The sequence below is a fragment of the Pipistrellus hanaki genome (genome assembly GCF_964339955.1).
Source record: "Pipistrellus hanaki genome assembly, chromosome: 15".
NCBI lineage: Eukaryota > Metazoa > Chordata > Mammalia > Chiroptera > Vespertilionidae > Pipistrellus > Pipistrellus hanaki.
This window is the reverse complement of record NC_140517.1, coordinates 28,860,316-28,883,380: the sequence shown is the minus strand read 5'-3', so window position 1 is coordinate 28,883,380 and position 23,065 is coordinate 28,860,316. Positions and strand designations below refer to the sequence as shown.

Here is a 23,065-nt window from a genome sequence, read left to right as displayed (position 1 = left end):
GCCCACGGGCCGGTGCACGTCCAGCAGGTACTGGACGAACTCGGGGAAGCGCACGCCGGCGCCCGTCCGCAGGGCCTCCCCGGAGGCGTTGGCGCGGTAGCGGGCCAGGATGGCCTTGCCGAAGACCGGGTGGTAGTAGCTGTTGGGGTGCTCGAACTTGTCGCGGAAGGCGGAGACGAGCCGCTCGAAGGGCTCGCGGACGAAGAGCATCTTGGTGTAGGTGCGCAGGCGGTGCAGGATGCCCGGGCGGTCGAAGGCGTCCAGCCGCTTGAGCGCGCCGCCGTAGTGCACGGCGTCGTGCTGCAGGCCGGCGGGGGACGCGGCCAGCCCGGCCAGCACCATGAGCACCCGCTTCCAGTTGGAGCACCCGGCCTTGGGCACCTCGCAGTACAGCACGCGGTGGCGGTCCTCCACGAAGATGCGGGACACGTGGCGCGGCGTGACGGGCCTGCGGCTGCCGGCGGCGCGGAACTTGGCGCACGCCTCGCCCACCGCCCGCTTGCGCTCCCGCTGCCGCTGCTGCAGGCGGGCCCAGTGGCCGTCCGGGGCGGCGGAGCCCGTGGAGCTGTTGGCAGGGACTGGGGTGGCCGCAGCGGAGGGCATTTTCTTGATGAGCAGCCGGCGGCGGCGCTGCCGGGGCCGCAGGCGGGCCCCTGTGTTGGGGTGGCCTGGAGGGGGGTCAGGTACCAGCAGGCGGAGGCCTCTGGGCGCCCGGCTGGACGCATCTCTGGCCACCCTCTCGGTGGGCGCCTTAAAAACTCCATGCTGGGAACCGCCTGGCGGGAAGTCCTACAGCAAGAAGAGAAACAAACGGTTACCAGGATGGACAGGACAGCCGGGACCCGAGGATCACTCAGGCCGGCCCTCGCCAGGCCCAGCCCCCGCGTGTCTCCCCCCCCCCCCCCCCCCCCCCGGCCCCGCTCTGTGACAGGGGCGTGTCTCAGATCAGGGGGAGGGAGACGGCTGACCCTGCAGAATGTGACCTCTCTGGTCCAGCTCCCGCCCAGCCCTGTGGCCCCTGTGGCTACCCCTGTGGTCCTCCCCTCAGCTGGCCATGGCGCTGTGGTGCAAGTGTCATTGTGGCCACCAGATGGCGCAGGCCTCCCAGGAACCCGGCCCAGCGAGGCGGGCGGGGCTGGGGAGCGGGTGTCTGGAGGAGGCCGGCTCAGATTTACTGAGTCAATTAGCACACTCCAAAGCTGCCCTCCAATGGGAAAGGGAAATTCATGGCCCAGAGCCCCGGGCTTTGTTCCCAGGGCTCCAGGGAGGGACCGGACACATTTTTCTTTCCAAGAATGGGTTTAATGTGAGCTCCAAATTTTCTCCCGGCCCTCGCCAACTTTCCCCAGGCAGCCCGTGCTGAGATTTATCAGAACTCACGTCGCGCGGCCGCTGTAGCCTGATGTTGAACTTTACTCCTGAAAAGCAAGCAGAGAGCACAGTATTAGCCGTGGAAGAGCCTGGGACCTGCTTATGGGCTCGTGACTGCGGGTGCCCTGAAGGGAGGGCACTTGGGGTAGGCTCCATAAAAAGGCAGTGCAGGGGGGATGCAGAAGAGGCCCCTCTCCCCTATCCACATGGAAAATGGGGCGCAGGGAAGACTTGGTCCCCTTGGCTGCCAGCTGATGCTCCTTTCTTGGCGTCTTACCTCCTAATGTGGCCTGGAAGGTCTGGAAAAGCACCCTGCGCAATCCAGAAACCTCACAGCCCACTCCCCACCTCACCCTGTCCCCAAACCAGAGGGTAAAGGGCCCCTCAGAAAGGCCGTCTATGTTCTGTGCCCTGCGGCTCTGCCCGGGTGTAGTCCATGCAGATGTTCCGTCCTTGGAATATGACACACCTGCACCCACACCTTTGCACACACCTGGCCTGTGCCTGGAACTCATTCTCATTGGACTGGGGTCTCCCCTCGTCCCTCTGAGAAGGTCCCTGAGCCATCCACTTTGTGATGTTGGTCTCGCAGCTGGCCCTGGGGCTCTGGGGGTGAGCTGACCACAATCTGCTCTCCTCCAAGGGGCCGAGCAGAGCCCAGGCACAGTGTCCAGCAAGCACTCACTGGTGACTGGGGAAGACGGAGAGAGAGCAGCGTATCCCTGGCCACACTCCAGGTGTCCCCTCTGCTCACTAGGGAGGCCCTTTGCCTGGGCTGAGGCTGGGCTCACCCAGGAGAACAAGCACTGGGGAGGCGAGCCTTTGGCCGGAGGGGACGATTCTGCCTCGTAGCAGGTCTGGTGTGTTCTGGGGAATGTCCCAGGACAAGAGGACTCCTTCAGGGAACTTATTTAGGCTTCCTTCATCCATCCCTGCTGGCCAGGGAGACTTCAGCAGCCCTTCCCACTCCAAAGCTTTGCCAGAGCCAGTCACAATCAGAACCACCTCCCCGCACATAAGTAAACTGAGTCTGGCGGCTGCTGGAGTGGGCACTCTGGAGGCCCAGCACTTCCCCTGCGTCTCTGAGGGCTTCACAGAGGTCCAGTGGTGGAGCCCAGATAGTGAGAGGACGTCCCGGTCCTTGTCCCTGACCCCCAGACTCCACTCGCTTCTCTGAGGTTGCTGTTCAGCCACTGCAATGGCAATGGCCTCATACTGGTCAGGCTGAGGATGTGCCCACATGTCTCCTTATCAGCAGCCCTGGACTGAAAGCCTGACATCCTTGAGCCTGCTGGGGCCTTTCTCAAGTCCCAAGAGAGGTGGGAATGAAGGCGGAACTGGGCATGCTGCCTCCTTCTTCTGCTGCAGTATTACTCTGTGATCCCTTTGGGCTCAGAACAGCGGTGTGCCCTTCCCTGGGCAAAGGGCAGAGTGTCCGCCTTCCTGAGCATTGCCAAGGTTATGTGCATACGTGTGTGGGGGTGAGCGAGCTCTGAAACAGGTCTTCCAGACTCTCCCACGAGGCTGGGGAGCAGCTCCAGGCAGAAGTGGCTGCACCCCTGGGGGTACGGGGTATGATCAGGGAGTGCCTGAGTGTGAGATGGGAGCCTTCAGAATTGAGCCCCTTGCCAGGAACCCCTTCTCAGCCCAGGTCCTGCTTCCCTTTGCTGCCCCCTTCGCCCCCCTCATGGCGGCCACCCCCAGCGTGAGCTTCCGGCTCAGTTTTCCTGGCACAGCTGCTTCCTCCTGCAGCCGCTGATCAGAGCCCTTCTCCAGAGCCTCACACTCGGCTTCCCGCCACACTGCCGGGTCTCCTTAATTATTTTCTTCTGGTGATGGCAGCTGGCTCTGCTAAGCCACCTCTCCTGCTCAGTCTCAGACACAGGAATTTACTCTGCTTGTCAGCCCTGTCAACTTGTCAAGGTGCGACAGCGCTTATTTATGTTCCTTTTCTGGAGCAAATGAGTCATGCCAGGCCCGGCCAAGAGTGGGGCTGAGGAGCCACTTACAAAAGGCATCCTGCCAGCTGGTGGGCTCGATGACAACGTGTTTATTGAGGCTGCAGCTCCTACGGCTGTGACCTCCCACCTGCCCTGTCCCCGCAGTCCGAAGGGAGGTGGGCTGTGGAGCCTGTCCCGTTTTATCTGTGCAGACTGGACAGGTGTGTCCACTCGGAGGCTGGGAGGGCCAGAGCCCTGGGCGTAGGCTGGGAGAAAATGTTCTAGCTGGACAGAGCCTAGCTCTAGGTGAGTCTCCTGACCTTTGGCCACTTTTGTTTAACTAAGCCAACCTGGCTGCAATTGCCTCCTTTGTGAAGAAAAACCCAACAACAGGTCCTATGGGGAGACTATATGTGCCACAAGCTCTATGCTCCAAACCCTTCAACTTATGGCAACTTGCTGGGCAAAGACTGGCCCTTTGGAATAAAGGCAGAATTCTAACAAAGGGAATGTCACGGGCTCTCCCCTAGCAGAGGCCCCATGCTCCTTCCCCATGGAGGACCTGCTCTTCCACACACCGACTGCATAAAGGCTGAAGCAAAGACCACCCAGCTCTCAAGGAGGGAAGGCCAGCACCTTGGGCATCTTAACACTGGGGTCTGCGTATCCCCCAAGGGCTGCACTTCAGCACCCTGGACAGCTCCACGGAGAGCCAAGCGAAGGCGGCGTTGCCTTTGCTGCCCCCACAGGGAAGGAACAGTATTGCCACCAAGAGCCAGCAGAATTGGTGCGGTGGGGGAAGGGCTTACGGAAGGGAGGGCCCTGACCCCACTATAATCACAATCAGCCCCCCCAAACCTCCAAGTAAGCATACAATCCAGGTAAAACTGGGTTTTCTGAGCAACATAAGCCATGACCACTTGTCCCCTTGTCCACCCAGTGCCAATGCTGCCACACTCATTTCCCATCCCCCCACCTCCACCCTAGGACGGTAATCCCAAGGCCAGTCATGTATACTCCACTTGCAATATCTGAGTTACCCGTCCCCTCTTTTCAACACAGCATTAACAATCCCCCTGCACTTTGGCAAAAAATAAACCACCACTTTCTCTTTCTGGATAGATGACATACGTAGAGCAGTTAGAATACGCACAATACAGTAAGAGTTAGCATCGGTGAGAACAAACAAGGTGTGAGTTAGGGGGACTGGCTTCCACATGGTGAACTCTTCACGGGTTTTCTTCCGAGTGTTTGGCTGAAAAGCTTCCTGGTTACCTGCCGGGGGGAGGCCCAGGCTGACGGGGGTGTGCAGAGCCAGTGCTTGGAATTAGACGGTGCAGCCTGGGCCTGGAGCGGAGCTGGGAGAGGCCTCACTGGCAGGTGAGCAGTGGGACGGGAGGGTCCCTTGCCCTGCTAGTCACAGGAGGAAGGCTCGCTGGGTTCAACTCAAAAACTCCAACTCCTCGGGCCAGTTTGTGTAGACACGTGACACTGACAGGGGTCCAAACAGGGCTCAAGTGCCTAGAAAGGGCTAGATGTGTCTCTGGAGCCCTTGGACATGGTTAAGGGGAATGACTGCTCTTCTGACTGCTCAAATCCCAGCCCCAGGCCGACAGGCAGTGGGGAGAGGGTCCTGCCACTTTGAACACTGTGGCCTGGGGAAAGGCAGGGCCATCCTGAGGAGTCAGGCCCACAGGGAGGGTCAGAGAGGGGAGAACGGAAGGCCCAGGAGGCACACCCAGGTGTGGGGGTAAGTCTGAATCCCTGCCCGGGGCGGAATTTCAGACTCGTGCTCCTTGGATCTCTGGAGTTTTCCGGACCGAGCTGCATTTCCCTGGCTCCTGTCCCAGGTCCACATCTTCTCAGAAGTGAGCCTTGTGGCCACACCCACCTGTGAGCACACTCACATGTCCCTTAGGCTGCCCATCAGGCCAGGAAGCTTCAGGAGTCTCAGGCTGGCCTGAACTGGGGGAGACGCTTGGAAGTGAGGCACCCACTGCGTCTTGGCGCCCCCATGTGTGAGATCCCGAGCCCAAGCTTCGGTCCCACCCCAGAGGCCCTGGCAGTTGCGGGATGAAGGCTGTTGCTGTGCTCTGCACCATCCACATGCCAGCCAGAGAGCAGCCGCAGAAAGGCCTCCTGCACAGCCCGTCCGCAGATGGGACAAACAGCAGGGATGAGCCACAAGATGCGACACGGGGGTGCTAGCAGGAGAAAGCGCAGCCAGGGTGGGTATGCTGCCCACAGGGGTGAGGGAGGAAAGCCTGAGGGAACTGCCAGGCCCACCCAGTAGGAAGTACGGAAGGTTTCTGACTGATGGACTGGATTAGTCAGGTCCTCCAGAGAAACAACCCAGAGAATATATACATGGAAGGGCCTATATTTTAAGGAATTGGTTCAAGCAATTAGGAGGTTTGCAAGTCCAAAATCTGCGGGGCAGGCTGAGGCTGGAGACCCAGGGGAGAGCTGATGCTACGGCTGGAGTCTGGGGGCAGCATGGAAGCAGAATTCTGTCTCCCTTGGTGAGCCCAGTCCTTTCCCCAAAGGCCTTCAACTGACTGAACGAGGCTCACCCACATTATGGAGGGTAATCTGCTTTACTCAAAGGCTACTGATTGAAATGCTGATCACACCTAAAACATCTGTATTGGTGTTTAACCAAACAGCTGGCACCATGGCTCAGTTAACACACACAAATAACCATCACAGGGTGTATTGGCTTCCTAGGGCTGCTCTAACAAACGCCCACAAAACCGGCAGCTTAAGTAACAAAAACGTATCCTCTCTGGAGGCCAGGTGTCTGAAGTCAAGACGTCAGCAGGCCTCTCCCTCTGAAGCCCCTTCTAGCTTCTGGCAGCCCCAGAGGTTCCCTGGTTTGTGGCCATTTAAGTCCCACTTCTCATGGTCATCTTCCCCAGCGACCTCATCTTAACTCCATTCCATCTGCAAAGACCCCATAAGGTCACATTCACAGGTGCCAGGGGTTGGGGCTTCAATGGGGACACAATTCAACTCCTGACAGGGGACATGTGACCTCAGGGGACATGTGACCTCGGGGGACATGTGACCTCAGGGGCTGTAGGAGCACTCGGGAGGCCAGGCGACCGTTTGGAGGAAGTGAGGAACGTTTCCCCTGCTGGGCGGGTTTGGCTCGTCAGGAACAGGATGGTGTTAGTTCTCCATGTTCGTGGGGGAGGGACTGTGTCGGTCCATCTGTGCCAGACAGAGCCTGGCACGATGCCTGGCACACAGCAGGAGCTCAACAAATGCTTGTAGAAAAGCTGCTGCTGCCTGGGCTGGGAGCTGGCCCCGGAGGGGGGATGGGCATTGGGTTCCTCCCTGCAGAAGCCCACCAACCCGAGCAGTGACGTCCCCAGCGCAGCCTGGCAGCCTGGGGAGGGTCTGCATGTCTGGGTGGCAGCTGCCAACCAAGTAGCTGGATGCAGACAGGAGCTGCTCTGGCTGACGGTCCGTCCACCCCACCCGGACTGTGTGAGGTCTGTGGGGTCAGAACTCTAACACGCTCAGCTGGCGGCCCCACTGCCATGTGTGGGCACAGGCTGGAGCCTGCCCCTGGGGCCTGGGGCCTCGAAGTGGCCACACCGCCTCCGGCTCTTTCTTCTCCCAGCAGTTCAGGCTGTGCCCTTCGGAGGGGCACCCCTGCCCAACATCCGCCTCTCCTCATTGTGAGCAGCTCCCTTCAACTGGGCAGACTGTTAATTTATGCAGATTAGATGCAAAACTAAAGTTTAAACACACTCAGCAATTAGAGGGCAGCCTGGACTCAAAGCACAGAATTCAGACAGAAGAAGCCTCACCAAAGGGCCTTAAATTCTCACCGTGTTCACAGGAAAACACAACTCATTAAACCCTGTGCTAGGGCCTCAGTCACAGCCTGGAGGCCAGACCCAGTCACCGCCTGCCCACCTCTGCTGCCGGGTGCAGGGCAGGGAGGTGTGCCAGGCAGTGGGGCTGCCCTGGACAAAGCTGCCGGCTGCTCCTGGAACCCTAAGGTGGCTCCCTGGGCCTTGGGGACGGCGGGAGTCAGGCCAGACCCTCTCCTCCTGCCTCAGCCTCTGCGGATGGGCTTCCCCAGGTGCTGAGAAAACTGAACTCATGGAGGCTTTTGGCCTCTCCCTTTGCCTGGAGACTCCATAGCTTTTAACAAGGGGTCCAGAGTTTTTAAATAAGTGTGTGTGGGGGTGTGGGAGAGAGAGGGGGAGAGAGAAAGGGAGAGAGAGAGAGAGAGAGAGAGAGAGAGAGAGAGAGAGACAGACAGACAGACACACGCACACCTTGGGCAAATCCCTTAACTGCACCGAACCTTAGTTTCCTCATCTATAAAATAGATAAAAAATAGCCATCCTACGGGTCCGCAAATATGCAAATGAAATGATGCACAGTGCTGGCACAGAGAGGGCCTCGGATGGAAGCTACCATGTGGCCTAACCCCTGGCCCCCTTCGGAGCAGCTGAGATTCCCTGAGCCACCTCCGCACCAGCGCAGTGTGGGAGGGGCGCGGGAATCTTCCCGTTCAGGCTGACGTGCCCCTGACAGCTCTGACCGCTGCTTGTTTTGTTTAGCAATTCCATTCCCTCGCTTCCGTGATTAGGATCCACGATTCAACTGGGTAGTTCCCTGTCAGCTCAGCCTGGACTGCGAGGCCCCTTGGAGCTGTCAGAGTGGGGCCTTGGCGCTGCCTGTCAGTCAACCAGCCAGCCAGTTAGCTGCTCTCCGAACCCAGCAGCTGTCCCGCCGCTCCCCGCCCGCTCATCTGCCCGTCACATGCCGGGGCGGGTGTCCCAGAGCGCCCTCCATGTGCACATCTGTCCACAGGAGATGCTTTGAAGCTGTCCTCTGTTAGAAGCTGGAGGGACTCCCACCACGTTCGATGTGTGGCACCAGCATTGCAGCCCACATGTGCACGCTGCGTGGAGCAGGGCTCATGCCAAGGGGATGAGTCCCACCACCTCTCTGTGCCACACGTGTGCATGCTTCCAGCTGCTGCTGTGGCGTGTGCTGGGCGGGTTCATGTCTTTCGACGGTTTCTGAGAGTACGTGGCACATGGCTTCCAGAAGGTCATGCCTTTTCTTCCCTTTGCATATTCTTTCCACACGTGGGCCTGGAAGGATAGGCAGGAGCCAGTGAATGCGGCTGCAGAGAGCAAGTGCTCACTCATGGCAAGGCCGCCGGGCCCCTGCAGCCCGTCTCTCCCCTGGTGGCCCCTCTCTGCTTCCCTCCAGCACCTTGGCAGCAAGGGTATCAGGTGGCAGAGCAATTGTACGTCCTACACCATTTGCCCATTCACTCCTGAGTACCCGTGCTTGCCAGGCAGTGTCTTAGGCGCTGGTGATGGTGCCTTAGCCATGGATGAGACAGTAGTGGTGCCGGCCCTTGTGGAGTTTAGTCCAGCGAGGACGTGAAGCACTGAACAGTGATTCCACATGGCAGCAACGGAGGACAGGGCGGGCAGCGTGTGACTGGGGAATGTCCGCAAGCCCTGGCTTCAGCTGAGGGCTCCCGAAGGGGGAGACAGTTCCGTGGCACCTGACAGCGACGATGGTCTTCTGGGCAGAGCTTGGTGGCCTTGCACCATGAGGCAGGGCTCCTGGGATGAAGAGATGTAGAGACTGAAGGGTCAAGAAACGGCAGGGCCACAGGGGCAGCATGAAAAGAGCTTTGTGGTCCTGGCAAAGGCATAAATCTTACCCCCTAAGCTCCAAGGGCGCCTACAAGGGATCTAAGCAGGGAATCATTTTGAATTTAAGCCGCACTCTGAGATGGGGAGCTGGAGACAGAAGCAGACGCCGGGTCAGTGCATGCTGCGTGATCCGGGCAGGACGTGCGAGGCCTGGACTCCGAGGCTGATGGCAGCAGGTGGAGGAGGACATGGCGAGTGCTTCAGGAGGACTGGTGGCAGGGTGGTGTGCTGGCAAGTGTTTACCAGCTGGCTCCTTGGGTGATGGGCAGAAGCCCAGTTTGCAGTGTGTGCCGATTCCCTGGTGGGTGCTCCCATCACGGCATCAGGCTGCGCCTGTGGACGGGAGCTGGCCCTGTGGGCTGGAACCAGCCAGCTCCTGGCGCACTGCGATCCGGGGCTGCCGCGAGCAGCACTGGGAGACTCTGGCTTCGACTTGAACGGTGGGAGGGCACTGGTGCCATGTCCTGCAAAGCAGGGCAGAGCTGGCTGAGCAGGAGATGCTGTGGGTCTCCCTATGTAGACGTGCTGAGGACAGTCGAAAGGCACAGGAACAAGTTCTACGGCCCGTGGTCCTCCAGGGCCCGTGAGAGCGTGGGACCAGCACTTCCCGGAGGAGAGGGCGCAGCGCTGAGGCGGCTGACCACCTGAAGCCCCGGCAGTGCCCTGCCTTCGCCCAGGCCGGCTCCGAGCGGCTGTGGCCCGCCAAATGGGAGGAGCTGTCTGGGCACCTAGCGACCGCTCTGCAGCCAGCTCTGTAGGAACGGGTCTAATTTGGCTTACATACTGGTGAGTTCCCGCCGGGGGTTACCAGGAAATAAAAATGAGTGAGTCGCGCTGGAGGCAGAGTGGCCCCGCTGACCAGGAGCAGTGCCAGCAGCTGACTGGCCGGCCTGTGACAGGCACTCCTTTCCGGGAAGTCAGGCCATCTGGGCTGCCAGCGGGGCAGCCTCATTACAGAGATGGCCGGGCCTCAAGATAATGATCGGCCCAGCTCTGGCCGGGCTTCAGGATGTGCTGTTTCGGCTGCGGCATCAATTACGGAGCTGGCCTGTGGCTGTCAGATGGTTGCAGCTGCTGCCTGAGACCCTGAAGAGCCACAAAAGCAAATCCGTCCGAGCTGACGCTTTCTTGGCACGCCCCACCCCCAACCTGCTGCCGGGGCCTCTCACTCCTGAGGTGGCTCTCCAAGCCCCCGGGGAGCCAGGCTCCTGTGAAGGGCTGCCTAGGGGCTCAGGGGTGGATGCTCAGATCCTCATAAGACAGCCCCAAATGGCGTGCACAGTGGTCACCACTGTTCATTGTCTGCATCCCAGTTCTGGGCGGCAGACCCCTCCCGGCCCGGCTCAGGCACCATGAATGGGCAGCTGCCGCTCAGGGGTCATCCTGTGTGCCCCCGAGCAGAACAGGGCCTCCGACAACTCAGATCCCGAAAGGGCCAGGCTGGAGGGGGCTGCACACGTGGGAGCCTAGCAGCCAGTCTGGACGCCCTCTGCCACGGGTCTGGGTAGCTGCAATGCGCCTCTGAGAGGAGAGGTGAGAAGCCTCAGACCTGGAGCTGGGGCCGCCCGCAGCTCAGGAAGCCTCTGGCCTGGGGATTTTTCCAGCTTCTCTGAGGGGTAAGGCCCAGAACACAGACATCGGTCCTGGCCGTTGCAGCTGTGTGACATCTGGTCAAAACCCACTTCTCCTCCCTTCTGGCTGGTCAGCCCTTGGCTCTCCTCTGACCAGCCCCCTGGTCGGTCTAGCAGTGAACCCCACAGGGCTGGCTGTGGGCTTACCCTGGAAGGCCCAGGGCATCCTGGGGAGCAGACATACTATTGTCCCATAGCCCCGTTACCATGCACTGTGCTGCACTCCACATGCGCAGCACATGTGCACAGAGACCCCCAGGCCCCGTGCACCCAGCCCAGGCTCATGGAAGGTGGCCAGACCTGGGGTACCAACCATATGCTGAGAGGGCGGAGCAGGGAGGGGCCTGCGGCTGCACACGCCACGGCTTTCTGGAGGTGGCTGGGGAAGGCCTGGGAAGGGTGAGACTGGAGGCAGGTGAGGAATGGGGGGCGTGAACTCAAGCAGGGCAGGGAGACGAGGAGAAAGGGCAGATTCTGGAGAACAACCACGTGCCGGACTGAAGGGCTTGTGGAGTCAGAGGCCTGGGGCAGGTGAGGCCTGAGGGGCAAGGCTGGTCCCCACCCTTACATCTGTCCGAGGGAAGTCGGGGAGAGGAGGAGCTGATGGAGAAGACTGGGTAGGCCATGTTGAACAGAGACACAAGACCTCCAGGTTGAAGCTCTCGGGAAACAGTGAGGGTGTGGGGCAGACAGTGTCCACGCACAAACACGCAACCCGGCCCTTCGACTTCCAACACCCTTAGGCCGTGCAGCCGACATAACGCTGCTGACAGCACCCTCACTAGCTCTGAGCACGAGAAGGGGAGCTAAACACTGGAAATGTCACCCAGAATTTTCACAATTGTGACGTGGACTTAGAATATGCCAGAGTTCAAGGTGATCCTTCAGCAGATTCCTCCCCTCCCCATGACTGTGCAGGTGTCTCCTGAACTCGAGAGGCCCCAAAGGCAGGGAACTCGCGTGGTGTGGAGTGTGCCTGGTGGGGTGGGGGCTGCTGGGTTCCCGAAAGGCACCGTCCTGCCCGAGGCCCCTCGAGGCTCAGCGTCAGCCTGCACGTCTGCAGCAAAGCCTGGGAATTAGACCGTGGCTTTGCAAACAGAATAAGGCCTCGCATAATGGCTGCTGGAAGGATGGCAGGGTCACCGTGGGAGGAGAGCGGAAGATGTTCTGAGCTCTTCTCTGCTGCCTTTGAAGTCCGGCCCGCGGCAGCTCTCAGGCCGAGAGAGACATCACAGTGCCGCGCGGCCCCTCCCGGCTGCGGCTGCGTGCACTTCCTGCGGAATGAGGACTCCAGGCTCCGTGGCTGGGCTTGTGCTGGGGGCACCTCTCTGCAGTCAGGAACGTGCTATTTCAAGACACAGAGCAGCCGGGCTCCGGCCTCTGGCCTTCCACACCCGCGTGGGGCGGAGAAGAGCTGCCGGTGGTGTGCACGGGGCCATCCTCTCCAGAATTAATGATTCGAAAGCCGGGCGAGAGCCGCTCAGCCCACCGCGGCATCGTCTGCAGGATTAAACGTCATTCTTTCTAATGACTTGATTTATGTCTGGAGGTTTACAGCTGCAAACAAAATATTGTGATGATGGCAATAAATCACACGGGGGATGCTTACAACCGCACCCCGCATGCTCCTGTGTGTAAGGAGGTGACGCAGGAGGAGGGGCTGCTGTAACGCCCAGGCCGGCAGGCGGAGCAGGACAAACACGCTGTCAGGCCTGGGAGCGTGGGCAGGGGCGTCAGGCTTTGAATGTCTGAGGTTTTGGTGAGCATTTGTGCCGGGAGCTGGCAGGGATTTCGGAAGAGCTGGGAATTCACGGGAAGGCACTCTCGGGGGTGCTGGGGGCAGCGTGTGGGCGGTGGCCATCCTGAGAGCGCACCTGCAGCTTTCTCTCCCGTCTGTCCTGCCGCCTCCTCAACGAGGGTACGAGCTGGCTGAGGTGGGGGCCCTGGGACCCACACGCCTCCTGAGGGACACACCTCTCTCGTGTGCTCAGGACAGCTTCTGGAATACATGGGGCCATTTTCCAGTCTGCAGCGCTGTCCTGGTGGGGACAGGATGGGGCCAGGCTAGGATTACTCTGCAGGCTGAGCTCCTCGAAAGCATGAGGGCCAGCGGGCTGCAGACAGCACCCCGGGGCCAGCATCTCTCACTCAGTGACCAGCGGAGTCAGCCCTCTCCTCGGAGACCTTGCCCCGCAGAAAAGAGCTCAGCAGAACTGAAGTCAGCATCAAGGTTCACCTCCAAACCGGCCCAGGAAGGAACGGGCAGCCCCACTCCCCCAGCCCCGTCCTCATCCTTGCCGAAGGTCTTCTGCCAGAGAGGCTGTCACCGGGCCCCCAACACCTGGGACTGGCAGGCCCCATGAGGCAGGGCGGAGGCTGGAGATGGCACTGCATGCAGTCTGACCATCCCCGCCAGCCCAGCTAAAGCTGTGAGAGCAGGAGCCTCCTTACTGGTAAAATTAACCCTGCCCCTGGCATCCACGCAGAGAACAGGAGGAGGTGGACTCGGCCACATTTCAGGAAAGTCCCCTCATCCCAGGAGACACAGTCTGGCCACGTGCTCTCTTCCTGCGGCACAGAGATGTGTTCTCAGCAGAGCCCCGTGGCCTGCAACGCCACACCAGAGGTCATGATGCTGGGGACAGGATGCTGGCACTGGGGGAAGGTGGTCCGTTACCAGGCGCACTTCACTGGCGCTGTGGGTAAGGGAATTGGGGTGGGGAGAGGCTCGCGTGTGTTGCACAAGGTGTGTCTTTCATGCCAGATGTGTGGAGCACAGGAGAAGGGGAGACGGCACATGAGTGGCACACTGACTGCAGTTGGGATGGGGCATGGGTGGTGGTAGAGCGTGAATGGGGGTGGCGGGTGGCTGAATTATGGTAGGTTCATGGATTGAGGTCGAGAGGAGAGGATTTGAGATGGGGACCAGGCCAGGGCTGGGGCTGGACTGGTAGGCAGCTCGAGGGGAGACAGAGGCCAGGGAAGCCACGCGGCCACAGTCCAGCTCTGTGGCCACAGGGGCGGCCTCTGGGTCCTTCCCTGTGAGCAAGAGGAACAGGACGCTCGGCAGCCCTGGCTGTCGGCTTCCCCGAAGCTCAGGTGATGGTGGTGGTGGCACCTCCAAATCAGAGGTACGCCAGGGCCCACTGACCCCTGGACCCTGGGGGTCATCTGGCTGCAGCAAACCATGTGCTTCCCCTCCCCCAGTCTGAGAGCGCTCTCCACCTCAGAAGACAAAGCTTCTATCATTCTTCCATTAGCACAAGGGCAGGCGAAACGTTGTTTGTTTTATAAAGTCAGGCAAATTCTGATAATGAAACGTGAACATATAAGGCCAAAACCTCTCTAATTCCAGGCAGATAAGGAATAAGGGTAATGTATTTCAACGTCAGAAGCAAGAAATAGCCTTTATCATGCAATTTAACAGCATTACTGGGAAAATATGTTGGGAGAATGTAAAATGCAGTTTAAATGATAAAATTTGCTGTCTTGGGTGCAAGGATTTTAATTGCCACCATCAGAGTCCAGACACACTCCCGGCCAGCGCTGACAGAAGCCGCGGCAGCACAGGGCGGCTGGGAGGGGGCGGGGGGTCAGCCCGGGCTCCTGCCGGCCCCGGGGGACCCGCCCGCCCACAGCTGTCTGGGCTCCGCGGCGCTCATCAACACCGGCGCCCTGTGAAGTACGGATCGGATCGGATATTAATATTAATCGGCCAACACATTAATATTAATCAGGTAATATATACTTCCCATGACAACGCGAGATGAAGGAACCTTATTATGTGGCGATCGGGAACACGGAATACCTAAGTGGATTTCCTTAGGATGCGCGACACAAAGAAGCCTAAGCCTCTTAGCTTTGTCGTCTCTGCCGCGAGCTGGGCTGGGCCTGCCTGCGGACAAGGTCACAACCAGAAAAGCCTCAGGGAGCGCATTTCTCTCGGAGGCAGAGAGAGGTTCCCCGGTGTGTGAGCCGGTTCGTGGGTGCCGGCGACCCCCACACCCCGTCCTCTCAGGGCTCCGGTGGCAGCTGCAGGCCTCCCCTGGGGCAGGCAGTCTGCTGAGGATGGGCCCGTAACCGCCCGGAGTGGCAAAGAAGGCTCTCAGTGCTTCTGCAGGTGGATTTCACCACCAATGTTGCGCGTGAAGGCAGGGAATCTCAGAGGTGACACATCGCTGGCCCAGCGGGCGTCAGAGCGGGGGGGCTAGGCCAAACCTGCCAGACTCCATGCCCTCGTTCTAACCATTACACAGCCCTGCCTGTCGGTGCTCGCTTGCAGGCAGCCTCCACAGGCAAAGGCACATCTGAGCACAATCAGCATTCGAAGCACTAATTACTTCACGTGGGTGTCTACGTCTGAGGATCCTTCAATTTCAGCTTAATTGGAGAAAAGTGGTCCTAAGTTACTGAACGGCGGGAGGGCGCTCTGTGCTCTCCCCGCGCAGGGAGCACCGAGCATCCTGTGAACACGTGTGCTCCCGCCGCCGCAGCGGGCGCCGAGCATCCTGTGAACACGTGTGCTCCCGCCGCCGCAGCGGGCGCCGAGCATCCTGTGAACACGTGTGCTCTCCCCGCGCAGGGAGCGCCGAGCATCCTGTGAACACGTGTGCTCCCGCCGCCGCAGCGGGCGCCGAGCATCCTGTGAACACGTGTGCTCTCCCCGCGCAGGGAGCGCCGAGCATCCTGTGAACACGTGTGCTCCAGCCGCCGCAGCGGGCGCCGAGCATCCTGTGAACACGTGTGCTCCCACCGCCGCACCTGGCAGCCAGGCCCGGCGGGAGAGCGAGGGGCAGGCACCCTGCCCCGCAGCCCCCGGCGCCCGCTGGGGAGGCTTCTGCGCCGAGGTAATTACTCCCCTTTTACCTTGCCGTTCTGTCCCGTTTTCTGCAACAGCATCTGTTGCAAGAAAACCAACGGAAAGAGGAAATGGAATTCGCTATCAAAGGAGAGCTTATGGCATCCCCTTCACTCCCTCTTGTACTGGACACAAACCTGAGCTCACAGTGAGTCCTCGGCCCGCCTGGCGTGGCAGGTGGATGAGGGGCTGGCGGGGGCATTGCCCGGCCGCTGAGGGACACGGGCGCTGGCCGCAGGGAGGCTCCGTCTGAGGGTCTGAGGGTCTCGTGTGAGAACCAGGGCCTCACGTGACTCTAGTGCCCACACTTGTGGAAAACAAAAAAGAAGGTTTTATCTTGCTTTGTCCAGTTTTGTCTTTGGTCTCCTAATGGACAACCACTTAGGAGCCAATCAGGAGCTTAGAGTTAGGGTCCGGGAGGGGCTCTCGGAGCTGGGCTGCTGGCGGAGTGGGTGTGGCTCTCTGCGGCAGCCTGGCCAAAGGCCGAGGTGGGCGGCCCAAGGAGGTGCCAACGCCTGGCTTTTCCTCAGGGCAGGCCACAGACCAGGTGGTGCCAGAGAGGAGTGAGTGAGACTTTGAGGAGAAAGAGCTTGTCCCTGTGGGTGGCCTCACCGGGGACCGGAGCCCTGCCAGGGCATGGAGCTTTGGGTGAGGATGAACACACTGATTCAGCTGTGACCCTCCCTGGACATGTGACAGGTCCCTGCTCAAGAACTGGGTGGCTCAGTTGGTTGGAGTGTTGTCCTGTACACCAAAAGGGTTGTGGGTTCGATCCCCAGGTGGGGTGCCTACAGGAGGCAACAGGTCAATGTTTCTCTCTCCCCCTTCCTCTTTCTCTCAAATCATGAAAACAAACAATAAACAAATTTTAAAAAAAACAACCATAAACATACCCTGGGTGAGGATTAGAATAAAAAGAACCCATGCTCCAACCCTCACTGACCCCGTAACCTTCCTCTGGTCACACCCTTGGGGAGCCCCAAGATCCTCACTCACAGACCCCATCAGGGTCTCCTAAGTCACCTTGCTGTCACCACCCGCCTCAGGACATCCTTCTCAGGCCCCATTTATCTCACAGGTTCCCCTCTGCCTGGCCTCTCCTCCCCTGTGAGGGTCCCCACGTCTCAGGCCGAGCACCCTGATGCAGCCTGGGTCCCCCCCATCCCCGTCCCTCTGGCCTGTCCCTGGGTGCTGTGGCACGCATTCCCCTCAGCTGACTGGGAGCACCCTGGCCCAGGCAGCAGGCTTCACAGAGGCCCTGGGCCGCTGCAGGACTCAACGTGCAGCTGGTGGACAGGTGAAGGGCAAGAACCCCGGAGATTGGTGCACCTGCCAGTGGCCCTTGCTGGCTGCATAATGGACCCCACTTCTTCTTCTTCTTCTTCTTCTTTTTTTTTTTTAAAATATATTTTATTGATATTTTACAGAGAGGAGGAGAGAGAGATAGAGAGCTAGAAATGTCGATGAGAGAGAAACATCGACCAGCTGCCTCTTGCACACCCCCTACCGGGGATGTGCCCGCAACCAATGTACATGCCCTTGACCGGAATCGAACCTGGGACCTTTCAGTGCGCAGACCAACGCTCTATCTACTGAGCCAAACCGGTTTCGGCCCCACTTCTTTTATGAAGCCGACTCTGTGAGCCTGCTGGCACCGTGCCCTTCCTCTGCCAGGGCTCCTGCCTCTCTCCCCTGTAGTCTGGTCCTGCCCTAGAAAGCTGGGCCTCCCATATCAGCAGCCTGGAGTCTGAGAGGTGCACCCCCATAGCACCCAGAGACTGCCAGCAGGGGCCACCCAGGCAGAGCCCCCTGCCTCACTCGTGCAGGACCCCCTGCCCTCCCAGTGAGGGTATTTATTGATTCTAGGTTCCCACTTGCCGTGAAGACCCTCCCAGCCCTAGACCCTCCAAGAAGCCCACGCAGTGTACACAGGAAGGGGCTGAGATGCCCACATGTTGAGCTGCAGGGCACACAGCTGGTACGTGGCTGAGCATGGACTTGAACCTGGCTGGCCTTGGCCCAAGGGTCCACTCTCCTCTCCACCTACTCTTTCCTGTACAGTTTTGCTCATGGCTCCTCTCCTCAGCACTGAACCGCCCCACATCCCGCAGGGCCTCCCTGGGGTGGGCTCAGGGTGGGGTGTCTCCTTGAAGCTGGCCTTCGAAACAGCTTCCGAAACTTCTCGGATGCCCTCAGGTGAGTGTGTGCACCTGAGGGACATCTGCTTCCTGATCTCATTTCCTTCTGTATCTCCCCTCGGCTCCCTGGCTTCAGTCCTGGCTGCCTTCCGAACTGTGGGCCCTCCTCCCTCTTGGCACTGGCTTCAGCCCGGGCCCGTCATCTCGGTAAGGGAAGCCGTGGCTTTGTGCCCAAAGGCAAACGTGTCTCTGGGAGGAAAGAACATGTGAACAGCCTGCCTCGTGGGCTCACAGGAGCCCCCAGTGGTGATCAGACAGTCAGCTCCCGGGCGCCCAGGTCAGGACCGACCCTCCGTCTCCCTGTCCCAGCTGCTGCCCCCGGCTGGGCTGCACGCAGAAGCAGAACCTCGGGGAAGGGAGGCTCTGGTGACGGGGAACCTGGGCTGCGGAGGCCACAGCTGCTCAGTGGCGCTGGCACCAGACCCCAGGGGGCACCAGGTGGCACAGGAGCAGTCCGTCCTGTGGAAGTCGTAGTCCCTAGCTGCTCTGGGCCTGCACCCCCTCATGTGGAAGGTGGGGTAACGGCGGGGACTGTGGAGAGGGCTGCCGAAGCTCACCCGCAGGAGGAGGGAGCTGGTAAGTACCTGGCTTATTTAGATGTTTGAGGTCCGAACACTGAGTCCCAGGCAGTGGGCAGGCCTGGCTCTCACAGCCCGCTAGGTCTGAAAAAAGAACTCGGCCAGTGAGCAGGGATCGGCACTCCCCTCGGCCCTCAGGGGGAGGGAGTGCTGGGCGGGGCAGTCTGCCCACCACCCTCGCTCACCTCCTCCTGCTGCCCACCCTGAGGGGAACGGCATCACCAGGCCTGGGCCACCTTCTCCTGCACAGAGCTCATTAGGAATGTGAGTTTGTGCACCCAGCAGGCAGATGCAGGAGGCCGAGACCAGTCTTCAGGCTGTGTGCTTGAAAGGCTTGCCTAGAGCTGTTCTGTTGTGAAGTGCCCATTCGCACCAAAGAGAATACGTGACAATACATACAGTATCCTCCTATTGTATATAAGCAAATGAACCCAACAGTCGAAAGACCAGTTGCTATGATGTTTGCTGACCACCAGGGGGCAGACGCTCAACCCAGGAGCTGCCTCCTGGTGGTCAGTGCGCTCCCACAGCCAACCTCCTGTGGTCTCTCCCCCCACCTCAGCCGAGGGACCCAACCGTGCATGAATTCATGCCCCAGGCCTCTAGTAAAGAATAAGAACACACACCTGCATTCAGCGCCCAGCTTACAAAACCATTTTATCAGCATCATTGGAACTTCCTCTGCTCCTCAGACATCACATCCCACCCCAGCCACCACACGGAAGTCTGTTTATCATTCCTTTGTCTTTTAAAATATCTTTGTGTGTGTCTGTGTAAGTATACCCTTAAGCAACTTATCATTTATTTTTGCAAGGTAGCTTGGAATTGGCCACAGTGGGAGTATTTACAGCACAGAAACTGACAAATGTTACAAACCTGGGCTTTGCTTGTTGCTTGGTCCCTTGCCCCGGAGCACACATACCGGCGTGTGATTGGTTGGAGCCACCTCTCAGGGGAGGCATCACCTCCGGGGGAAGAGGTCAAGTCTCTGGCAGAGGTGCAGCTGTGAGCTGAGCACAGCCCTGGGAACGCAGATCTGGGCGGGGCGCCCGCCGCCTCGGACACAGCGCCTTGTACTGAGGTCCAGACAGAAGCGACCCCACAGATCTGTCCCCTCATTGTTTTGTCCTGTGGCTCACAGTATTTATAGGCCCCTCCCTGAAGTCAAGCATATGCTTAGCAGAGCTCTTCCCAACCTGAAATTATTTATGAGTTGGCATTCAGGGAGGAAAAGCAATTTTCTCAGAATGGCTGATGTCATGATATATAGTCCGTTCGACATGCACGTGCCCAGACAGATTGCTCTGCAGGTCTGCCCCTCCATGACGATTACCCTGAATTGAGAAAGGATGTTAACTCAAGTAGCGGGGGAGGTGGGGGGGGGACCCCTAGAGAACCTTCTGGAAAAACACTAGCCATTGGGCCAGACATTGTTTCCTAGGTTCTTCAGTTAAGTGATAGGGTGAGCCCGGCCTGCTGGCTCCTGGAGCCCCCTCCCAGCACTGCTGGCCGCACGGCTGCGGACAGGCCACACTTCCTGCCTGAGCGCCTCTAAGGACCATGGTGCCTGCGCCCACGACTGCACTGAGCATGCCCATCGACGGGCGGGATAAACACACCAGTCTCACCACACAACGGATGCTGCGGGCCTTAAAGAGACCAACGACTAACACACACACACACATACACACACACACACACACACACACACGACAGCACGGACGGAGCTCACAGACACCGGGCTGAACAAAATAAGCCGAACTGTACTTCCTGTGGGGCCTCTCTTTTTATCAGTTCCACAAGCATCACTGATCTCTGGCCGTGGAGTGGGACCTGTGGTTGCCATGGGGCCGTGGTGGAGGGGCTTCGGTGAGCAGGGACATGAGGGGATGTTCCAGGCCAGGGGAATGCTGTGTGATCTGGATTGGGGTGATGGTGTGCATTTGTCCAAACTCATAATGAGTGTGTTTTCCTGTATATCAATTATGCCTCAGTTAATTTGATAAAAGTTGTGTGAACATATTCTAGAACTCTCAAGTGGCATATTAAAAAAAATTGCTATTTCTGCTTTGCCAAGATCTTGCTTGTATCTCAGAAACAAAATGGCAACACCTGGGAGGGAGCAGCTTTCATAAAACTGACAGAAAAAAGTGAACTCAATAACATCAGCTACAGTCAATTTTCAATGATCCCGAGTAAGCCAAGCAATTTGGGAAAACTGACCCCTCAGAAAGCGAGCCTTAGGCACTCCTGTCCTTGTCCGTGGGGTAAGGGGCCAGGGCCTGGAGCCAGAGGTGCAGGAGGCTGGGTCAGCTGGAGTTGTGGGGTACGGGGTCCAGCAGCCGCTGTGGAAGCTTGCAGCCGAGCTTCCCTCCGCGCCTCACTCCTGGCGGCAGAGCCGTCGCCCACCTTGCTCCCAGGGCTGCCTGCATCCAGCGACGGGCTGCTGAGTATGTATAAAGGCTCAGGCCCCCGCGTCCATCCTGGGCCACTCTGCAGGGCCTCCCAGCTCCTGAGCTCCACCGGGACGGGCTGACATCAAGCCGGACCCTCCCTTTGTCACTCTTGCTGCCCTCCTTCCCCACAGGTGTCCCCACTGTCTCAGACCCTCCTTCCCAGCGATCTGCCAGTTGGTGCCCGTGGTCTGAGAAAGTGGGTGCTAAGATGAAATGTGAGGGTTGAGTGGCCTGGTGACCAGCTAGCAACAGGGACCCCAGAATTGGTGGTAGGTGGGCACAGGTAGCCCCCCTGGCAAGAGACAGCGATGCAACTGCTGGCACGTTTTCTGGTGGGAAGTGGGATGGCATGGCAGGGGACAGCCATGTCCTGGCGTGCAGAAGGCTGTGAGACATGGAGCAAGCAGTAGTTTAGTGACAATGGACTTGGCTGGTTATGGCTTCTCTGGCAGCCTATAAAGAGACTCCCAGGTGCAGAGGTGAATTCTCAGCAATGCCAGGCACAGACTGACAAGGTAGGGGGCCCTGAGAAATGGGATGGGGACACCTGGATTGACACATGTGAAGAGGAGGGGCTAGACCCCAAGAGGTGACCCAGAAACAGGTACTGGCAGGAGCCAGGCATGTACACAGAACTTGTCTCGAGGGTGTTGGCTGAGAGAGCGGAACGTAGAGTTGGGGTGAGGAAGAGAACCCCACAGGGGAGCACTCTGTTGGGCGCTGACAGGCTGCTAGGATGGCTCTTGGCCATTTAGAGGGGCCGTGGACCCATACCAGTGAGGCAGACCTCTGGGAACTGTGTTCGGGGTGTGGAGGCTCTCAGGGGTGACCGTGCTGGGGACCCGGGAAAGGCCAGGCACCACCACAGCTGTGCTTTGTGGGAGGGCGCCGATGGGAGGGGGGAGAAGTCTTCCTGCTCCCAGGACTCTCTGTGTTACCCCCTCTGGTGAGAGGCACGCCTGGGAGTGAGCTGGGGAGGGAGCAGGCGGGGAGCCCAGTTAAGACGAGACTAAATCTCACGCACGGACATTTTCTTGACCTCTCTCTCTGCAGATGGCAATGGAGCGAGGAGAGTCAGGCAGACCTGTAACTGTAGGTGGTAAGGGGATTTCTGAAGAGGGGCAGGCCTGGGGTGGGGAGCTGGGCCTGGTCTCCTTGGATACTGCCCACAGGGGGGCGCCCTTCTAGAAGGCAGAGGCAGAATTCTAATCCTAGCAATTTCCTCTCCTCCCACTGTCTCCCTCTCCTGCCAGGGAACCGTCTGTGCACATTGCTGGAGAATTTGCACTCCATCCCTCCAGATGCCAGAGAACCGATGGTTCCAACAGAATAGTAGCACATGGCCGCTCAGCAGCGTGCTGATTCCCTGGGAGTCCTCCCTCCTTTGCTCCCGAGGGACTGCAGCGTTGAAGCCGTGCGGGGACGAGCTGAACGAATCCTGCTCCACCACAGCCACCTGGGCTGTGGCCTTCTGCCGAGAGCCAGGGCTGGGAGCCGGAATGACCACAGACGCTTTGCGAAGGCTGACAGGGTTCTCCTGCTCCTGCCGCTGTTCCTTCTCCCCAGCCGGTGACTGGGGAAAGGCAGAGGCCAAAATGCTGCAAACGTTTTCTAAACGTATATTTTCAGGGCCTTCTCACGTGGCCAGTCCGTGACCCTGTCCCCTCGCACGGGCGGCGGAGGCCGGGGACGCGGCCCACCCCTGGGAGTTCTGAGCAGCCAGAGAATAGGATGTATTTATCCAGCAGGATGCTCTGTAGCTGCACGTCATATCCTCATCAAGAGTGGGAAAGGGTAATTGGATTTAAATGTCAAGGTGTCCCCAGTGTAGAGTGGAAGGCACATTCCTCTTTTCTCAGCTACAGGTTCTTGTTTCTTTTTAAGTCTCATGTTGAAAACTGCAACCACTTGTTGCAGAAGATGACAGGAGAACATTCTCCGGGGCGTGGAGATGAATGTCACAGCTCTGGGGACAGGCGCGGGCTATCGCGGAGAGGTGGCGACAGGCGGCCGGGCCAGCGAAGCCCCGGGTGAGGCGAGAGGCGTCAGCCCGGAGGGAGCCCCAGGGGAGAGCTGCTGCACCCTGTCCTGCGGCCGCACTTCGGAGGAGAGTGTGACAGCCCAGCGCTCTCTGGGCACATTCCCCTCAAATTCTGTCCTGTGGGCCACTTCAGCCGCACAACAGCACGGGGAACTGACCTGTCTCCCCATTGGTCTCAGCTCTAATCGCAGCCACAGCGAGCGAGCCCCTTGACTTCTGGTCAGTTCCCAGTGCCGGGGACAGCTCCACGCGCACACCCCACAGCCCCGCACGTGGGTGTGGAGTGACAA

General features: G+C 59.2%; 1 protein-coding gene across 3 annotated transcripts in view; it reads right to left on the bottom strand.

Annotated features, from left to right (window-relative positions):
• CHST8 (carbohydrate sulfotransferase 8) overlaps positions 1–23,065 on the bottom strand; it is a 102,665-nt gene that overhangs the window by 738 nt on the left and 78,862 nt on the right. For all 3 annotated transcript variants that reach the window (XM_084905160.1, XM_084905162.1, XM_084905161.1), the window contains exons 3-4: positions 1,381–1,418; positions 1–789 (exon numbers count right to left, since the gene is read on the bottom strand). The exon at positions 1–789 is cut by the window's left edge and continues 738 nt beyond it. In XM_084905160.1, the coding sequence (XP_084761286.1) occupies positions 1–789; positions 1,381–1,418 (827 nt within the window). The remainder of the gene's footprint in view (positions 790–1,380; positions 1,419–23,065) is intronic.